We start from the raw sequence: 19,190 nt of genomic DNA, 5'->3' as shown, positions 1-19,190 counted from the left end.
AGCTGCCTCTGTGATGGGAGACCCAGCTGGCCTCCTTCCCAGGTCTCCAGGGTGGCCCACGTTGGCATCCACGACTGGGTGACCTTCCACCGGGGTCCATGCAGCCCTCATTAATCAAGCGCCCACCTGGGCCAGACGTGAGCTGGGTGCTGGGTCTCTGTAGGGGGTGATATGTCTCAGTAATTGCAAGAAGCACCAGGGGGAAGTAGAGGGCCGGGGTGGTGGAGGGTGGTCCTGGGGAGGAGGGGGCGGGCACTGGGAGAGACCCCAAGAACAGATACAATGGAACTCTCTGGGGGCTAAAGCCCCACTGACTTGTGTCTTACGAGGAGCTGGGCCACTGACAGGGCTGCCCCTTCCCCTAGCCTCAGTTTTCCCGTCTGGCCAATGGGGAGCTTGGCCTTGACCTCAGAGGGCCCTTCCCATGTCCAGTGGCCTGTTATCAGCGTAAGTGCCTGGCCCACTAATGAGGAACCGCGCCTGGGCAGGGGTTCTACAAGTGCTAAAGGTTAAGGTTGTAGCCACAGCTTTTTGTAAGGCTCACGAGGCCCTTTGTTAACAGCAAAAGCCACCCTCTCCTGAGGGCACTTTGTTAAGAGCAGGCGCTGCTAACATCCTCCGGGGACCCCTAGTCGCTGAGTGAATTGGCGGGGGAAACCATCACATCAGACCCACTTTACAGATGAGGAAACTAAGGCCCAGGGAGAGTAATCTGAGCTCCACGCTTACTTCGTGCTTCGAATTTGGCCTCAGAACACACCTGCCTGCGTGAAAAACCTTCCCAAAAGTTTCTCCCAAAGCTGATGCTGCACTGCGGGTCTGGGCCACAGAAGTGACCGAGGTGCTGCCCTGACCTGGGGAGCTGCCAAGTGAGTGGGGAATGTCCCGGAGGGAGCCAACAAGTACTCCTGAGCCCCCTTTCTGTGACCCGCACAGTTGTAGGGGCTGGGCTAGAGCATCGAACAGAGGCTGGTGTGGCTTCACGTCCCGGTTTGGCCTCTTACCTGTGTGAGGCGGGGCAAGCCATGTCTCTGAGCCTCAGTTTCCTCATCTGTAAATGGGTTCCACAGTAAATCTGGGGCAGGTTCACTGAAGGAAGGTTGATGGTAATTGTTATGGGGGCTGCCTGGCCCTCGGCTCGGTGCTGTGTGCTTTAGCGCATGCCTCGCTTATGCTTAGAATTGCATGCAAATGGCAAACTGCAAAACGTTGTGATGGAGGAGATGCTATTTGAGCGGGTCCCTGAAGTCTGGCTAAGAGTTGGAACAGTGGAAAAGAGGGGGATGGGAGCCCCGTGCAGAGGGCAGGTGAAAGTGTGGCGGAGGGAAGTCCTAGGTTGGTGGGAAACAGCTGGGCTGGGTCCCTGGGGAGGCCGGAGGCTTGAGATCCTGGGCCCAATTTGGCGTATTGTGCTTGCGGGGGCGGAATGCCAGGCCCCGTGGCAGGTGCTGAGAATCCGGTGATGGACGAGCCTTTTCTCCTGGGGCGATCTGAGTCCAGGAGAGCCTCTACGAGTGCTTTGCAGGGCTGTTCGTTGAATGTTTTCGCAGCCCGGAGAGCTTGGGTTCAATTCCCAGCTTGGATTTGGGCTCCGACACTTGGCAGCTGGCTGACCTTGGACAAGCCACTGGGCCTCCCGGCCTCTCTTTCCTTGGTGGGGGTGATACTATCACCCCCTGCCCTGGGGCTGCGGCCAGGGCTCAGGGTCAGGATGTTGCAAAGCCCCCTGCAGGGTGCTTGTGTCATCAGCGGGCATCTTGCCTCATCAGCTGTGTGACGCCAGGTAGGCTTCTTAACTGCCCCAGGCTTCCATCTCTCCTGTGTCGGGGGAGGGGGGAACAAGGACCTTCCCTCCCCCCGCCGTCTTGATCTCCCACTTGATGCGTGGAGCCGGCATCGGGCCAGGTGTCCATGGTTACCCGGCTTCGGTGCGCCCAGGGCAGCTGCACTGTGGGGAGCGGCTTTTCCTTGTCCGTAACTGGCCCCAGGGAAGGGGTGACCCAGCAGAGAGTCCCTTTGGGGCACCTGAGGCTGGCAGGGAGGAAGCCTCGAGGTGGCAGCCACCTTCCCGAGCAAAAAGGGCTGCGTCGTACACATTCTAGTGGCCCCAGGACCCAGCCGTGGCCCCTGGGTTGGGCATCGGCCTGGCTTCCCGCTGTGAACCATCTCTGGGGCGGGTGGCGGGGGGCGGGGTGGCGGGCATGCTGCTCAAAGCAGGTGGCACTCTCTGGTCTCTCGTTCTGGGCTTCCTTTCCGCTCCTGCTTTGAGCCAGGTCAGTCCCAGCTGTGATGGGCAGTGCCTGGGGGAGTCAGGGAGCAGGTCTTTACCCATTGTGAGACCTGAGGGATGAGGGTGGGGGGTGGAGGGGCTGTGGGAGGGGGCGGGAGTACCACTCAGCTTGGGGACATCCTGGGGAAGAGAGCTGGGGAGTGAGCTGAGCTCAGCAGAGGAGGGAGGGGTGTCCCTGGCCGGGAGAGCAGCTTGTGCAGGACCCCGTGGCGGGGAGGAGCATGCGTACTGAAGAGCTTGATCTTTGTTCAGAAGGCAGTGGGAGCCATGGAAGGTTTGGAGCAGGGGAGGTTCAGGGCGAGGGCTGTAACAAAGAGGTCCCTGTGGTTCCTGCATGTGGGATGGATCAGAGGGAGCCAGGAGTCGGGGGAGGGGGTAGAAATTTGGAGGCTGTGGCAGGAGTGAGATGGGGAGGCAGTGACTAGTGGTGTAGCCTGGGCCGCTTGACCAGCCCCTGGTCTGCTAGGAAGCCCACCTCCGGCCTCACCCTGATGGCCTTGCGCTGAGAGCAGGGCACGCTGGGATGGGGATCGTTCAGGTCCAGAAGTGGGCTGACCCTGGGTCAGTCCCTTGCCCTCTTTGGGTGCTGTTCCCTTCTGCACAAGGACTGGCCTGGGGGTGGGGACACTTGGCTGTCCTACCCCCTGCTGGCTCTGCAGGGTTCCAGCTGCTGGTTCAGGCTCTTCTCACAGGCTGGCTGCCAGTCCCCCTCCTCTGCTGGCTGATGGATCCTCTCATTACCCCCCCCACCCCCCAGCTTACTCCCTGATTACAGGTCCAGAACAGGAGCCGTGTCAGCTTGTCTGACAGTGGCCACCCACAGGGCCAGTGCTGCCAGGAGTCCCAGGGGCTGGCAAGCTGGAAGGTGGAGGTGAGATGCATCTGCTCACACTTGAGCTCCCGCTTAATCCTCAGACTGTGCTGGGTCCGTATAATTGACCCTCTGTGTGTCCCCAGAGGAGTCACTCAGCCTCTCTGATTTTAGTGTTCTTCTGTGTAAAGTGGAGACAGTGCATCAGATAACTCATGTAGGGCGTTCCATTGCGGCTCAGTGGTAACAAACCCCCTAGTATCCATAAGGACACGAGTTTGATCCCTGACCTCGCTCAGTGGGTTAAGGATCCGGCGTTGCTGTGAGCTGTGGTGTAGGTTGCAGATGCTGCTTGGCTCTGGCATTGCTGTGGCTCTGGCATATGCCGACAGCTGTAGCTCCTATTAGACCCCTAGCTTGGGAACCTCCATATGCCACAGGTGTGGCCCTAGAAAGACCGGAAAAAAAAAACAAAAAACAGCTCATGTGGACGTGTAGCATCATATGTGGCACAGAGCGGCTGCCGAGCAAGTGGCCTTTGCTGTTATGTGTTAATGGTGATAACAGAGGCGGGCGAGCAGAAGGGCCATGGGCCAGGCTCTGGGGGCTGGCATACCTGGCATACCCGGCCAGCTCTGTCGGGACAGGCTGTGTGACCCTGGGAGAGTGTTCCCACTGCTCTGGACCTCAGGCTTTCCCTGATCTCCCAGGCAGGTGATGGAGCTGGTGGTATTTGGACAGCTCTGTGACATGGGGAAACTGAGTCCCTGCCCCCACTCTGCCTCCGCTGTTCCTTCAGATGGGGGTGGGTGGGGCTGGTATCCTCCCCGCATCCCCACCCCCAGCGGCTCCCCCTTTGCTCTGGGAACCAGGCAGGCCGGTTGAGGGCCTGCCCCACCCTACAGGGTGCTGCCCGCCTGGTTTCAGTCGGCAAATCTTTCAGCCCTGAAACCGGGCTAGCCTTGTGGGTGAGGTGTGGTCCCTGGAGCCCACTGGAGGGACCGGATGAGCCAGGGACAGGTCTGGCCCAGTGCCCTCAGCTCGGGCCCTTCCAGGGCCGGGGCCACTGTGAAACCCCCGTGGTTGGCACGTGGCTGATGAGATCTCGGCTGGAGATGGTTCTGGCGCCTGTTAGCGTGGAGGGGGTTCTGGACCTGGGCTCAGATCCTGCTTCTGCTGTTCCCCAGCAGAGGGGCTTGGCAGGGGTCTCAGTTTTCTGGGGCTCCGTCTCCTCTACCGAAACGTTCCTCCAATTCAGACACCACCTGCCTCAGGGCTGAGTTGAGGATTGGTGGGGGGAGGGGGGAGAGAGCCAGGTAAGAGGCTTGGCACAGATGTGGCGTGTGCTGGGCTTGGGAGGGCGGGGAGAAGGCACGGAATCCCCTAGCTTGGTGCTGGATGCTCTTGGGTGTACCTTTCTGGGTCCATACTCCGAGGACCCTGCACTCCTTCCTCCCACCCTCAGCTCAGCGAGCCCCTTCTCCCTGTACACCCAGGGGCCCCCAGAGTCTCTAGGGAACTTGAGGCCACTGTGGAGCCTCCCCAGTTCTTGCCCAGCTGCTGCCATCTGAGTGCAGGAAGTAGCGTGATCCTTAGCGTTGTCAGGTTGGAAAATCAGAGATTAGCATTCTTCCGGCTGCCTTGCCTGCTGTTGGTGCTCATCCTGGGGTGGGGTCGGGCCAGGCCAGGCCAGGGGTTGCTCAGCCTGTTTCCAGGGCCTCGCTGGCTCTGCGGAACCTTGGACCAGAGGCACTTTACAGGCGTCCCCATTAGCGACATGCCCCCTCCTTGCCAGGGTGAAGTGCTTTATGCTCTTTGGCCCGTTGGTCTTATAACCTCATCAGGCAGATACTGTTGTGCCACTTTGCAGAGGGGGAAACAGAGGCTCAGAGAGGGGAAGTGCCTTGGCCAAGGCGGCGTAGCTAGTTGGTAGCAGAGCTGGAACTTGAGCCCAGAGCCTGCGCGCCCAGTGGCGATGGGGCTGTTTGCGAGTGGGGTGGTGTTGAGTCTGGGCCCCCACCCCCCTCCCTCTGCCCAGCCCGAGGGGGCTGTGGTCAGCTCAGAGCTGACTCACCAGCCGCTCAGAAATGGTGCTGAGGCCAGCATCCCAGTCAGCTCCTGGAACCAGCGCAGTGCTGATTAGATCCTCGTTGAGATTTTAGATCAGCTGAGCCCACAGGGACCCAGCCACCCATTTTGCAAGTAGGAAGGTTGAGGTCAGAGAAGATGGACAGGGCAGGACTCAGGATGCGAAGGTGTGACGGTTCCCTGCCAGCTCGGACCAGATAGGCAGACAGATTTCAATCTTGGCTCTGATAATCGCCAGCTGTGTGACCTTGGGAACGTCATTTTGCCTCTCTGAACCTTGATTTCCTCATCCGTAGAATGGGGATTGTGAAGCCTGCTCTGCCTGCCTGGAGGGAGCAGGCAGAGACCCAGCAAGGGTGTGTGAGGCGATGGGCTTTGGGGGATAAGGATGTGTCAGTGCGTTTTCAGCAGCAGCATCGAGTGAGCCACTCTGGGTGCGGGTGTGGAGAACAGGGGAGGTTATGCACCTGCGGGTTAGGGGTACATGGGAAATCTCTGTACCTCCACCTCAATTTTTCCTGTGAATATAAACCTTCTCTAAAAGAAATAAAGTCCCCTGCAGGAGCTCCTGTTGTGCGGCAGTGGGTTAAGGATCCAGGTTGTCTCCGTGGTGGTGCAGGTTCAATTCCCAGCCCGGTGCAGTGGGTTAAGGACCCGGTTTTGCCGCAGGTGTGGCTTGGATTCGACCCTTGGCCCAGGAACTCCATATGCCCCTGCTGTGGCCGAAAAACCAAACAAAATAGTCTACTAAAAAGCAGAGGAAAAAAAATCTGTAAGGCAGGACGTTGGAGATTGTGTCGTGAATGGAGAGGCTTTACGGGGTGCGGGTCTGTGTAGGCTTTGATAGGAGACTAGGTTTGAAACGCTCCGCTTTTCCCTTCGAGGCTGAGTGTCTTTGAGAAGGTCCCCAAGTCCCCCTGAGCCTCAGTTTCCTTATCTGTAAAGTGGGGCTGACAGATCAGCACTTCCTGAGCCGTTGAACATGCCAAGTCCTCAGTGGAAAGGCGCCCTGGTTCCCTCTGGGAGTGAGTTCTGCAGGCAGTCACGAGGCCTGGCTGGTAAGGAGGCCCCTCCAGGTCACCCCTGATGGCCCCAAAGGGTACAGGCTTTGGAGACAGGGTCCCAGTTATGGGGGGGGGGGGGACAGAGCCATCCTAATTACTAGAGGGACAGATGCACGTTATTGAGCCAGCTCTGCCAAAGGCTCCACTCCAGAACAGCCCCCATGACAGAGTGTGTGTGCGTGTGTCTGCCTGCCTGTCTGTCTCTGTGTGTGTATTTTACCCTGGCCCCTGCAGTGAAGAAGTAGTGGCTTCTTCAGTTCTGAGTGCAGCTCACTACCTGCGTGCGGGGGACGAGGGGTGCAGATAGACCCCGGGTGGGTGGCCGCTCGCCCAGGTCCCCGAGCACAGTGGTGGCTGGGCACAGATTCCCAGAAATCGTGTGCTGCCCTCTTGGGCCCATAAAGGAATGGGGCCTCTGCAGGTGATCCCATAAAAAATTCTCTCCCCCGCCCCCGTGTGGGTGCTCTGGAGCTTTGTTGACTCACAGCGAGATGACCTTTTGTGAGCCATTAATCTTTGTGAACCTTGGTTTATACACCTGTAAATGGAGGGTTTATGTACCTGAATTCACCGGGGACCATTTGACGGCTCCGGGTGTGTGTCAGGCCCTGGGTCTGAGTGGGGTGAGCTTACCTCCTAATGCCGCGGGATGTGCTGGCAGAGGGCACGAGTGGGGCCAGCGATGGGCTCCGGGCTCTTGCAGAGGCCGCAGGTGATGCCAGGGGAGCCCTGCCAAGGTCCTGTGGGAACCTGGGTTCCTCGTGTTCCTTGCACGTGGCCTGGTGTTCCCAGCACCCCCCCGCTGCCGCCCCAACTTGCCGGTGCTGGAGGGAGGGCTCTCCCTTTGTCTGATCTTTGTCGAAGGCCTACTGATCCTTATCGTTATTATTATTTTGTGATTCTTTTCCTGGTTCTTTTTTTTTAAGTCTTTATTGGATTTTTTCTAACTGCAAAAGTTATTCTTGCAAATAAAACTTTCTCTAACTATTGCTGTTATTCGCTGAGCACAATCATCATTATTATTTTTTTAGGCCCGCACCTGTAGCCTAGGGAGGTTCCCAGGCTAGGGGCCTACACCACAGCCACAGCGACGCAGGATCCAAACCTTGAGTCTGCGACCTACGCCACAGCTCACGGCAACGCCGGATCCTTAACCCACTGGGCGAGGCCGGGGATCAAACCTCCGTCCTCAGGGATGCTAGTCGGATTTGTTTCCGCTGAGCCACGACAGGGACTCTTGAGTATCATCAATGGTAACATTTATGGGGATCCTGAACTGCGCATGTCAGGTGGGAGCACTGTGGATGGATTTGGTTACCCCCATTTTAGAGGTGAGCAACCTGGAGCTCTGGGCGGGAGAGCTCGGCTGCTTGCAGAGCTGAGGTCTTCAGAGCTGGGCTGGCGGACAGGCTCTGTCCCTACTGCCCCCACCCTGGTACCTTTTCATCTGACAGCACCTGGGGCTGAGTCTGTGCCAGGAAGGAGGGAGGATGTATGAGAAAATGTGGGTGAGGCCAGCTCACGCCCTCAGACTGCTCCACCCCAGCCTCAGTAGCTCCCAGCGAGCTAGCCAGGGTCTCCCCCCAGCACCCCATTCCTGGGGCCTGGGACCGCCCCCCCGCCCCCGCTGGGGTGGGCCCTGCCTCTGGAGATGGACTGCAGCCTGCTTCCCCTCTGCCCTCGGCGGGGACGGAGGTCTGGTGGGGTCAGAGCTAGGATCAGGAGGGGCTCAGTGGGCTGTGGTTCGAACCCCAACTGCCTCTGTCTAGCTGTGCATCCTCAGGCGAGCGCCTCACCCTCTCTGGCTCACAGTCCCCTCTGGGGTGGCAGGTGACGTCTCCAGAAGTGGGAGGAAAGGGTGAGCTGGCGGGGTTAGGGTTAGGTGTGGAGCAGAGAAGGATGCCTGAGGTGTCGGGGACCACCCGCAGACACCTGAGCGGGGGCGCTGCGGCAGGGTAGGGGGGGATTTGAATTATAAGCAGGGTGCAGAGAGTGGGGTGCTGAGCAGGCCTTGCAGGGAGGGGGCTGCAGGGGCCCTGGGTGCCTGCCGCTCAGCTTCGCAGGCAGGAGGATCGTGGAGGTCCTGCCCTCCGGGGAGGCCTTCTCCAGGGCCGGGGTGCCTGCTTGCATCCTCCTGCCAGAGAGGCTGCTGGGGGACCCTGTTCGGGACTTCTCCCCTGGGAGCCCTTTGTTCCTGGAGGGGACCCCCTCCCCCACCCGCCTCTCTGCTGCCTTCCCAGCCCTGACACCTATCCCCACCCCGCCCCGGTCCTCGTCCTTGCCTTCCTGGCACTTCTCTGTACTCAGCAACCTCCCAAGTTGCCTTAGGATGCCTCTCAAGAATGTGCCCGGGGGCTGCCAAGAAGCCATCCCGCAGCCCATCCCCCCGGGGGCTTCCCCTTCCAGGGCTCCCTCTGCTGCCAAACCTCAGCTGAGCGGACCCCGTTCTCTGGCCCAGCCCGGGACCCTCCTCTGGGTCCCTGACCTCTTGCCCTGCAGCAGCCACAGTCCTGTGGGGCGGGGGGAGGTGGGCAGCCCCCTGGCCCAGCCCTTGCCAGGCCCACCCTCCCGGGGTTCACGCTCAGCCCCCCCTGTCCCAATCCGCCCGGCTCCCACGTTTGGGCAGTTAGACACCTAACACTCTCCGATCTGTTTGTTTTCTAGAATCTCAGGGAGCAAAAAGTTGATCTGAAAATAGATCCAGGTCTATGTAGTTCTCGAGTTTGGGTGGCCAGGGCTGCTGTGATCTGTTTGGGGGTGCAGGGCCCTTGGGGCTGCCTCCTCTTTTCCTACTCCTTTGAGTGAGGCACCCCCATTTCTGCCCATACCCTCTCTCTCCCCTCTCCCAGGTAGCTTCTCTTGCACCCCTCCTTCCCTCCACTCCTGGCCTCTGGTCCCACAGTTTCGTGTGGGTAACTTGTCTGCATCCCAGTGTGAGAGGCCTAGAATGAATTTCCTTCTTGCTGCCCACGCTGCCCTCTCATGCCTGATGCTTCATGCCTGCCAGCCGCACCATCACCCTCTGGCTCCGTCTGGGTCACCCCGTTCTGTTTTTCACATCCTCACCGCCTCTGGCTTCCCAGGGTCCCACCCGAGGTGTGCCTTGGTGCCCTTGATGGGTGATGCATGGCCCTTCTCCTGGCTGGACCTCCCCCTTCCTTCTTCCCTGGCCCAGCCCCGGGGCCTTCTACACCCGGCCACTCCCTGCCTGGCTGTGAGGTCTGGGCTTTGCTGACCCGGCAGCTGAGAGCTGTTGTGAGTTGGGTGGTCTTGGGTTCGGGTCCTGACACAGGATGGCAGCTTCCTCCTGGGCCTGGATCCCAGAGAGTCAGGGCAGATTCTGGCCTTCCTGGAAATAATGCTGTGTCTGAGGCTGGTGCCCCAGGGCCGAGTCAGGCATCCTAGAGCCGTGGCTGAAGGCCCCTGGAGATCCGAGGGCCAAGCCTGCCCATCTGCGTGCTGGGAGAGTAGTACCCGGTGGGTGTCCTGCTGTTGGACGCAGAGTTGGGACAAAACCCTGACCTGGAGGCTGACCACCTCCCTCTCCAGTCCTGGGTCTGCAAGCTTCCTCATCCCTAAAATGGGAAAACAGCAGCACTGACTCCCTAGGGTTTTCTCGAAGATTCTTTGGGTCATAGCTGTAAAACTTGCCCACTCACCGGCTTGGGTTAACACTGATTATGGGAGGAGTTGATGTGTTATCAATAGAATTGTGGTCCACCGTCTTATTTTCTCTATTTGGCTCCAATTTGTTACCCCATAGCCCCCCTCCCACCCCGCACCCCCGCGCCGTCCTGCCTCATCATTTTTCAAAACAGTTCCCGTGGCCTTTGAGAGAGTTCTGGTTGTTTATGGTTTTTAAAAAATAGGCATTCAAAGCAAATTCCTCATTTGTTCTCCCCTTCCTCCCCCTAAAACAGACTCTGAATAGGCGCAAGCTCATTCCAGGAAAGGGGAGCCCAGGCCTGTGGAGAAGGGACCCACAGGCTGAGCTGTCACTGGAAGGAGTGGAGGGAGTGGCCCCGCCTGAGATCCTGGGTGTGGGGTGCAGCACATGCTCTAAACCTTCCTCCCGGCCGCCACCTCCTGGCTGGGTCTCCGGACTGCATTCCAGCTGTACCACCCACTAGCTGTGTGACCTTGTGTGAGTGGCTTAACCTCTCTGAGCCTCAGTGTCCTCCTCTGTACAGTGGGGATAACGCACCCTATACCCCATAGAACCGTTGAGAGGATGGGATGAAATGCTGTCCTAGCTGGGTGCCTTCTCTCCAGACACCAGCCCTGGGCAGGATGGCATCACATCAGTCCCTTCTTCTTTGAGAAAGGACCAGGTCTTTGGAACCCGGAATCCAAGCCTGTCCGAGGTGGCAGGGCCTGTCCATTACCGAGTCCAGACCCAGAGCGGGCTCCTGGACAGTGGGCCAGCGCAGACCCCAGGTCAGGACTCAGGTTACAGCTACTCGCGACCAAGAAGTCTCAAGGCGGCCCCAGGAGAAGCCTCCCCACCACCCACCCCGTGGGTCTGGACCTCAGTTTCTTCATCTGTAAATGCAGATGCTGAGGCGGCACAGACACCGAGCGTCTGACGTCGGCTGGGCCTGCTCTGGCGCCACAGGGCTCCCTTTTACTCTTCAGACACTGCTTTAGCAGAAGAGAAAAGCAAACAGCCAGTGAAAGCAGAGTGGTTGTTAACTTGCTAAATGAATTCATTTTAGAATTTCTTTGGTCACGCCCGCGGCATGCAGAAGTTCTGGGGCCAGGGATTGAAGCTGTGCCCCAGCAGTGACAACACTGAGTCCTTAACTTCTTGGCCACCAGGGAACTCCTAGAATGTTTGTTTTTTATTGTGAAAAGAATCATGCGCATAAAATGATTCAAATGCTACACAGGTGATAGAGTTCCTGTTGAGACTCAGGGGATTAAGAACTCACCTAGTCTCCATGAGGGTGTGGGATCGATCCCAGGCCTTGCTCAGTGGGTTAAGGATCCGGCATTGCTGTGGCTGTGGTGTAGGCCTGCTGCTGTAGCTCCAGTTTGACTTCTAGCCCAGGAACCTCCGTATGCCACAGGTGCAGCCCTTAAAAAAAAACCAAAACCAAAAAAACAAATTCTATGCAGGTGAGTAAAGCAGCCAAAGAAAATTGCTCTGTATTCCTCGTTCCCACACCCAGATATGCCGCCCTAAACAGCCTGGAGGGCTGCCTTCTGGGGGCCCCTTCCTTGAAGCCTCCAAGCCTGAATGACTCATGGGCACACACAGGAATGATTTGACACGGGGTGCTATTCAACGTGGGATTCTGTAGCTCGCTTCTGGTTGCATGACAGAGGGCAGACAGCTTCCCTTTGGTGGTACGTGAGCCTCGGACCCTCATCTTCTGACTGTCCTGGCTGAACTGCTAGGTCTGGAGTCACCCCTCACATGTGCAGTTGGCTGGGTTCTGGCGTGTAGGTGCCTGCCGTTCCTGCACGGGTTCTGTGGGCTGGATCCCTAGAGGAGCAAGTGCAGCATCGGAGAACCAGGCACACAGCCACAGTGCCCCCCACAAAGAAGGCCATCCCAGCTTCCCACCCCCTTGCTCTGGTTAAGATGTCTGTTTTCTGCATCCTGGCTGGTCCAACCAAGGGAAAATGATATCTCACTTCTTTTTGTTTGTTTGTTTGTTTTTGTCTTTTTAGGGCCACACCCGCAGCATATGGAGGTTTCCAGGCTAGGGGTCCAATCGGAGCTGTAGCCTCCGGCCTACGCCAGAGCCACAGCAATGCCAGATCCGAGCCACACCTGTGACCTACACCACAGCTCATGGCAACACCGGATCCTTAACCCACTGAGCGAGGCCAGGGATCGAACCCACAAACCTCATAGTTCCCAGTCGTGCTCATTTCCGCTGCGCCACGATGGGAACGACACATCTCGCCTCTGTTTGTGTTTGTTGGCTGGCGGGCGAGGCCGGGCATCGTTTCACGTGCCTGTGGGTTTCTCGTGTCTTCTCTTTGGTGGGTCCTCGGTCAAGGTCATTGCCCCCTTTTCCTGCCTGGCGGCTCCCCCAGGTGTGCGCAGAAACAACTTCACAAGCTGGAATCGGGGACAGGGTTGCCGCCTGGAAGGGCCCCACGTGGCCACCCTCACGGCCTGTCTGTCTCTCCCTTTCAGAGAAAACCGGGAAGATCCTGACGGAGTTCCTTCGTTTCTACGAGGACCAGTACGGCGTGGCCCTCTTCAACAGCATGCGCCACGAGATCGAGGGCACCGGGGCGCCGCAGGCCCAGCTGCTCTGGCGCAAGGTGAGAGGTGCCGGGTCGGGTGCCGGGCGGGCCCTGGGCCTCGGTTTCCCGCTCTTGCGGCGATGGCTCTAAGGGCCACACTCTGAACAGGCCAAGGAGCTGGTGCTGGGCGACTCCCCCGGCCCAGCCCCTCCATCATTGGAGCTGAGGCTCTGAGTCACCTCGACGACGGGCCTGGGTCCCAGGCCAGCTCCCCCTCCTGCAGTCCCTGCGCCCGCGAGCTAGTTACCTCGCCGCGGTTCACGCATCTGTGAACTGGGATGAGCACACCTCCCACACTAGGTGGGTGGTCGTGAGGCCTAAAGATTTGTCACTGGGGTGCTGGGGCTGGGCAGGTGCTTGGCAGGGCTGGCGGACACTGTCATCCTCAGCGGCCTTGTCATTATCCTGTTGTCAGTAGTAGGATTATGTTTGCACAGTAAATATTTGTCCAGCGAGGACTGGAAGCTGCCTGGCTCCAGCCTGGGGGTCGGCATGGGCCGGGGGAGGCGAGCAGAGCCTCCTGGGGAGGGGATCCTGGTTGGCTGTGGCGTGGGGCTGGGGGCGAGGAGGTGACGAACAGCCAGAAGCATACGTGGGCCTCTGGGTGTCCGGCTGGAAGCCACCAGGCCAGGATTTGAGCACTTGAGGTGAGAGGCCAGCCCTTGTCCCTCTGGGGGGTGGTGCAGGGGGCCCTGTGTCAGCCCAGGGAAGCCTTCTGTGAGGGCATCACATGTCCCAGGGCTGGGGTCATTCCCTTCCAGTGACCTTTGTCCTCTGCTCCCCACCCCCCCGGATGGCCAGGCAGGTGGCAGAGGGAGGGGTGATGAGAGGAAGGGTGCTGGCTCTTATCCTCTGCAGGGTGGCCCAGTGGTGCCCCAGGGGCTACTTACTCCTGGTTGGTGGCACCTGGGCAGAGCGCCCACCAGCTTCTCCCTGGGGATCAGGCTGGCTGAGCTGGTCCCTCTGGAAGTGGTGTCTGAACCAGGTCACCCATGTCTGAGTCCCGTGATTGGTGGGCTGTGAAGCTGCCCACCTTGCCACAACCTCCCTACCCAGCCCTGCTGGCTTCCTCTGGGCTGGGGACAGTGCCCTGTGCTCCTGATGGCCCCTCACTTCCTCAAGGCTCTCTCCTCGTCTGCCGAAGGGGTACCTCCAGCGTGGGGCTGTGCTGATGATGCAGTGAGCTGATAAGTGGGAAGGGGGAGCAGGTGGGATTACTGAGGGGCTCCGAGTCCCCACCTGCTGGGGGACCTCGGGCACGGTGGCTCTGCCTTGCTGAGCCTCAGTTTTTCTGTCTTCTCTTCAGAGAGCAGAGTTATCATGGTAGGGGCATCAGGGAAGCTTTGTGTGTGGGGGGGTGTTCATGGGGCCTCGAAGGCTGGTGGGATTTGGATTATTGGGGAGGTCTCTCAGGAAGGGGGACTGGTGTGGGTAGGGGTGTTGGTTTGCAGCAGGGGGTGACAGGGGAGGGGACAGAGCAGAAAGAAGAGCCTGTGCAGGCCCCACACAGGGAGTTTTTTCATTCCACCCCTCCCCCTCCCCCAAAACCAAGTCACCCAAAATGTGCCTGTTTATCATGGGACCGAAGGAGTGGGAGCTGGCATCACTTGACCCCGCTTTGAGGATTTGCTGCCCTTTGTCTCCTCAGCAGGAGGAACAGCTGGAGGCATGGGGTCAGAGGTCAGGGAGCGGCTGCTGAGACTCAGGGATTTCCCTGAGACACAGGCTCCTTCTCCAGACATGACTGTGAGGGGTCAGGTCCTGGAGCCACACTGCCCCTGCTGCCCCCAGACACTCGGGGAGACAGTACACAGCCCCTTACACAGGGACGTGGGTGCCCTGAGGGAGATGCTGGGGTGAACTCAGACAGTGGGGCCTGACTGGTCCGGGTGGCCCAGGAGGGCTTCCCGGAAGAAGGGCCATCTCAGCTGAAGGCCAGATGGGAGAAGGACCATCGGACCGAGGCTGTGGCACATGCAAAGGCCTGGAGCCGAGCCTTTAAACGGCTTGCCCAGGATGGCACAGGCGGGGACTCGAGCCAGCTTCCAGATTCCTCTTCCAAGGCTCCTTCTGCTGTGACCCCCAGCCTGCCTGGGTTGGAAGGCAGGTCAGGGCTGTGTGTCAGAGCCTCTCGGAGGATCTCATGTCTCTTTGACGTGGGGCCCAGAAGAGGCGGTCAGGTCTCCTGGTGTCATGGCAACCTCCCGACCTCGTGACAACAGAGGGCAGGTGTGGCCTGGCTGGGTGTCTGGCAGGGGCACATAGGAAAGATGATAGGAAAGACGGCCGTGGACCCAGTGCAGGTGAGCTGCTGCCGGTGGCAGCTCCGCTGTGTGGAGGGAAATGTGACAGGCAGCCTGGTCCCCGTCACCGAGGATGGAAGTGGGGTCGCCTGACAGCACCCAGCCTTCTCTCCGCATGAGACGCCCCTTTAACGCTCACAAGGGTGAGGGGTTCCCGTCCTGGCCCAGTGGTTAATGAACCCAATTAGTATCCATGCGGATGCAGGTTTGATCCCTGGCCTCACTCAGTGGGTTAAGGATCCAGCATTGCCGTGAGCTGTGGTGTAGGCAGATGCGGCTCGGATCCCACCTTGTCGTGGCTCTGGCTATAGCTCTGATTTGACTCCTAGCCTGGGAACCTCCATATGCTGCGGATGCAGCCCTAAAAAGTCTTTAAAAAAAAAAACACACACACACACAAAAAAAACCCACTCACAGGGGTTGAGGGTGAGGATTCATGGTGGGAAAACCGAAGTTGCATGTAAGCGAGAAGCGCAAGATGAAATCACCCGCAGTCCCTGAGAAGGAGGGATTTTTGGTCCCATCTTGCCACTCAGGAAACTAGCTCTCGTGAGGTTACATCGTGATAATAATATGACAGAAATAACAATCATGATACATCCTTTGTTTTTTATTAGAAATAATAATACAACTGTATTAGTTGAAAGTAAGAACTAGGGAAAACAGCCATCCTGTGGCGTGGGCGCTGGTCCTCCAGCCGTCTTGACACTGCTCCGAGGGGTTGAGAGCATGTCCTTGTCACAGGGGTGGACGCCGAGGCATGGAGAGGGAGTCGCTTGTCTGGGCTCCAGTGGGGCGGCCGGTGGAGCCGGGACGGGAGCCCCGGGGCCCCGCGCTCCAGCCATTCGCCTCCCACCCAAGAGGCCCGTCGGGGCATCCGAGAGCTTTGCAGAGTCCAAAATATTTGGCCTGGGCTGTCGGGTTCCGTTTCATTTCCTGCAGGGCTTCCAGTGGAAATACGACTCTGCCGTTTGAAAGCCTTAAAAATAAAACCCAAACCCACAACCAGCCACCCGTTGCGGGCCTCTTCCAGGGCCTGGGGGTGGACTTGGGGGGCCTTCCCCCGGGAAGGCCTGCCTGGGCCCTGGGCTCGGGCTCTAGACAGAGGGGCGGCCACAGACCCGGGGGCCTGGGGGCAGCGAGGGTCTGACCAGGGCGTAGTGAGAGCTCTGCTTTCTTTCTAGAAGGGCCAGGGATTCAAGAGTTGGGTTGAGAGTAGGCCCCAGTCTAAATATAGACCACGGAGCCCAGCTCTGTGACTTGGGCAAAGCCCACTGGGGGTGGGAGGGGGGCTCCTGGTAGGGGAACCATTTTCTTTTCCTGTAAATATTTTTATCCCCGGGTAGGAAGCAGTCTTCGGGTCTCATTGTTTGAGCACAATAGGCCCTCATTTTCCAAGAATGTTTTGGCATTTCCCCTTGAAGAGTGGCGGGAGGCTGTGGTGAGGAGACAGAGCTGAGGGGTGGGGGTGGGGGAGTCTTGGGAGGGGCCGCCCACCTCTGCCTCCTGCTGCCCTGCAGACCCAGAAGCCAGGCAGGAAGCTTGGAAGGGTCGGGCACCACTAAAATAATCCCTCCTCCCTTTATTACATATGAGACGTGTTTCTTTTTGCAAAAGCCACCCTATTTGTTGTAGGACAGTTAGAAGCTGCTGAGAAACAGGAGCTTGACCCCCCGGCTTCCTCCCGTCCAGGAGTAAGTCTGCTCCCTCGTGGCCTTGGCATCTCCTTCCTGAAGCTTCCTGGTGCTGTCTGCTCAGGAAGCACGCTCTCAGGCACGGCCACCCCCTCCCCTTCCCGAAATAAGTCAGTCCAAGGAGCCGGAGACTGACGGACAGGAGCGCCAGAGTGGGTCGTGGTCGTGGGGCCCCCGAGTCTCGTGCTGCCTGCCAGGTGCCAGCGGTGTCCCCTTTGCTCAAGATGACATTGGTGAGGTCCGTGCCGTCACTGCTCCCTTTGTACAGATGAGGAAACTGAGGCCCAGAGAGGTGCTGTGACAGTCACACTGAGTCAGAGGGAGCGTCGAAGCGAGGGCTTTGCAGGAAGGTCTGGGCTGCAGGTCCAGTGGGAACCCTCCAGACTGAGCTGGGAAGAGAAGTGCTCAGGTGCTGGGGTCTTCCCAGTCCTGGGTCGTGGACATGTCCCCTCCGGCTGGAGCGACCACCCACGCCGCAGTGGGGGTGGATGGGGGAGCAGCGTGGCTTGGGCTCCCTGTTTGCCTGGGGCCAGGACCGAGTGGGGTCCTGTCTGAGTCCCGTGTTGTGGTGCTGGGCCTGGGTGCACATGCCGGCAACCCTGCCCTACCTGGACCCCCTTCGCTGCCCGAGCCTCACTTTCCTCATCTGCCCGAGGGGTGAGATGCCGCCCTGCCTCGGAGGTGGGTGAGGGGGCTCGCTGAGGTGGGGGTGGGGTGTGCCCAGCAGGGGGTGAGCGCCCAGGCTTCACCTCCTCGGAGGACCCCCCACTCGCACTCTGGGCCTCATCCCTGGCCCTCCCCTCTCACAGGTGCCGCTGGAGGAACGCATCATCTTCTCGGGGAACCTCTTCCAGTACCAGGAGGACAACAAGAAGTGGAGGAACCGCTTCAGCCTCGTGCCCCACAACTACGGGCTGGTGCTGTACGAGAACAAAGTGGTGAGGCCCCCGGCCCGGCCGCACGGAGCCTCCAGCTCCTCCTGGGCCCGGCAGGTTGCTTCTTCCCCCGGTCCCCCGGCCCCTAAATCTAAGACTCCACACCTCCGCCCTCCCTTGGCGGGTGCCAGGGCCCAAAACAGAATCTCAGCACCCTCCCCGACCCCCTTCCTGCCTCCCCAAACCTTCCTTCTAAGTGGCATTTCATCCATCCTGACACCCAGCTCTCTGGGGTCACCCTTCACTCTGCCTCTCGCTCTGTAAGCAGCTCATCATGGACCCCCGCCCACCCCAGGTCCCTCGAGATGGCTCCGTTTCCAGGGCTCTCCTCCGCCCAGCCCCCTCCCTCGCTCCTCAGTAGCCACAGCACGCTGGCCAGTCCCCACTCAGATGACCCCTGGGTGGCGGTCCTATCTCTTTCCTTACTGGCTCCCCCGCAACCCCCTGCCCTGCAATGGGAGGCTATGTCCTTTGATTGTTCCTTTGCTTTTCGGGCCCTTGGTGAAGCCCACCTGGTTGAGCCACAGACCCCAATTTTTCGACCAAACAGTTCTCCAGAGCAGCCAAAGGACAGGCTTCAGTGCCCTGTGTTTGGAGGCAAATCCCTGTTACAGTAACATGAGCAGAGTCAGAAGTCATCTAAGGCCCCAGGGCAGTGCTTCTCAAGCACCAAGATCACCTGGAGGGCTCGTTAAGAAGCAGGAGCTCCCCGCCCCGAGTTTGATTCACATCTGGAGTAGAGTTAGGAATCTGTTTTTCTAACACGTGCCAGGGTGCTGTTGCTGCTGTGGAAAATCATGGTGGTGGAGGTGCCAACCCCTCATGAAGTGTGCTGAGGAGTTCCCCTCGTGGCTCAGGGGTAACAGACCCGACTAGTATCCATGAGGACATAGGTTCGATCCCCAGCCTTGCTCAGTGGGTTAAGGATCTGGCATGACCGTGAGCTGTAGTGTAGGTCGCAGATGTGGCTCAGATCCTGAGTTGCTGTGGCGTAGGCTGGAGGCTACAGCTCTGATTCAACCCCTGGCCTGGGTACCTCCATCTGCCGCAGGTGTGGCCCTAAAAAAAAAAAAAAAAAAGTGCTGAATAGTGACACCTAGTGGCAGGGTGCAGCATGGCAGCCATGCTGTATGAGCTCCCACATCAGAACCATTTTTTTCTCCCCACTGGTGTAAGAAAGCAGTGCCCAGACCTAACTTCCTCCCAAGGAGAACACTTGTGTGGTGCTCAGAACCTAGGAAGTTAGTGGACAGTTCCTAAGGGTCAGAGACCCTGGGCTCTAGAGGCTGACAGACCAGGTTCACGTCCTAGGTGGGCTGCCTCCCAACTATGTGAATTTGTGGCTAAGAATGGGCCCCACCTCTGGATCATGGGAACTCTGTGAAGTGAAGCACGTGGGGCCCTGTGCCTGGTATGTGATGAACACGCAGCTAGTGGTGGCTGCTGACCGTAGAGGCAGTGGGAGCGGCCGTGGTGATACTAAGAAGCCGCCTCAGCAGTGCTTCCTGCTCTTGCTGTGCCAGGTGCTGTGCTAAACGTTTTGTGTGCATTACTCACTGGGTCTTGGCCGGGCCCTGTGAGCAGGAGCTGTTGCTCCCCTGGTTTTGTAGAAGAGGAAACTACAGCCTAGGGGGTGCTTATCCTCAGCATCACAGGGGCGGTACTCAGTGGAGCCAGGATGAGTGCAGAGCCTGAGTCAAACGAGTCCTGGTCACCACACCAGGTTGCCTCTGGTCGCTGT

General features: G+C 59.0%; 1 protein-coding gene across 2 annotated transcripts in view; it reads left to right on the top strand.

Annotated features, from left to right (window-relative positions):
- Positions 1–19,190, top strand: part of FAM129B (family with sequence similarity 129 member B) — a 55,726-nt gene that overhangs the window by 22,572 nt on the left and 13,964 nt on the right. For both annotated transcript variants that reach the window (XM_021069245.1, XM_021069254.1), the window contains exons 2-3: positions 12,405–12,535; positions 17,324–17,452. In XM_021069245.1, the coding sequence (XP_020924904.1) occupies positions 12,405–12,535; positions 17,324–17,452 (260 nt within the window). The remainder of the gene's footprint in view (positions 1–12,404; positions 12,536–17,323; positions 17,453–19,190) is intronic.

Source organism: Sus scrofa, chromosome 1 (genome assembly GCF_000003025.6).
Source record: "Sus scrofa isolate TJ Tabasco breed Duroc chromosome 1, Sscrofa11.1, whole genome shotgun sequence".
In the NCBI taxonomy this organism is placed as follows: Eukaryota; Metazoa; Chordata; class Mammalia; order Artiodactyla; family Suidae; genus Sus; species Sus scrofa.
The sequence above is the reverse complement of the archived record's forward strand: the minus strand, read 5'-3'. Positions and strand labels throughout refer to the sequence as shown.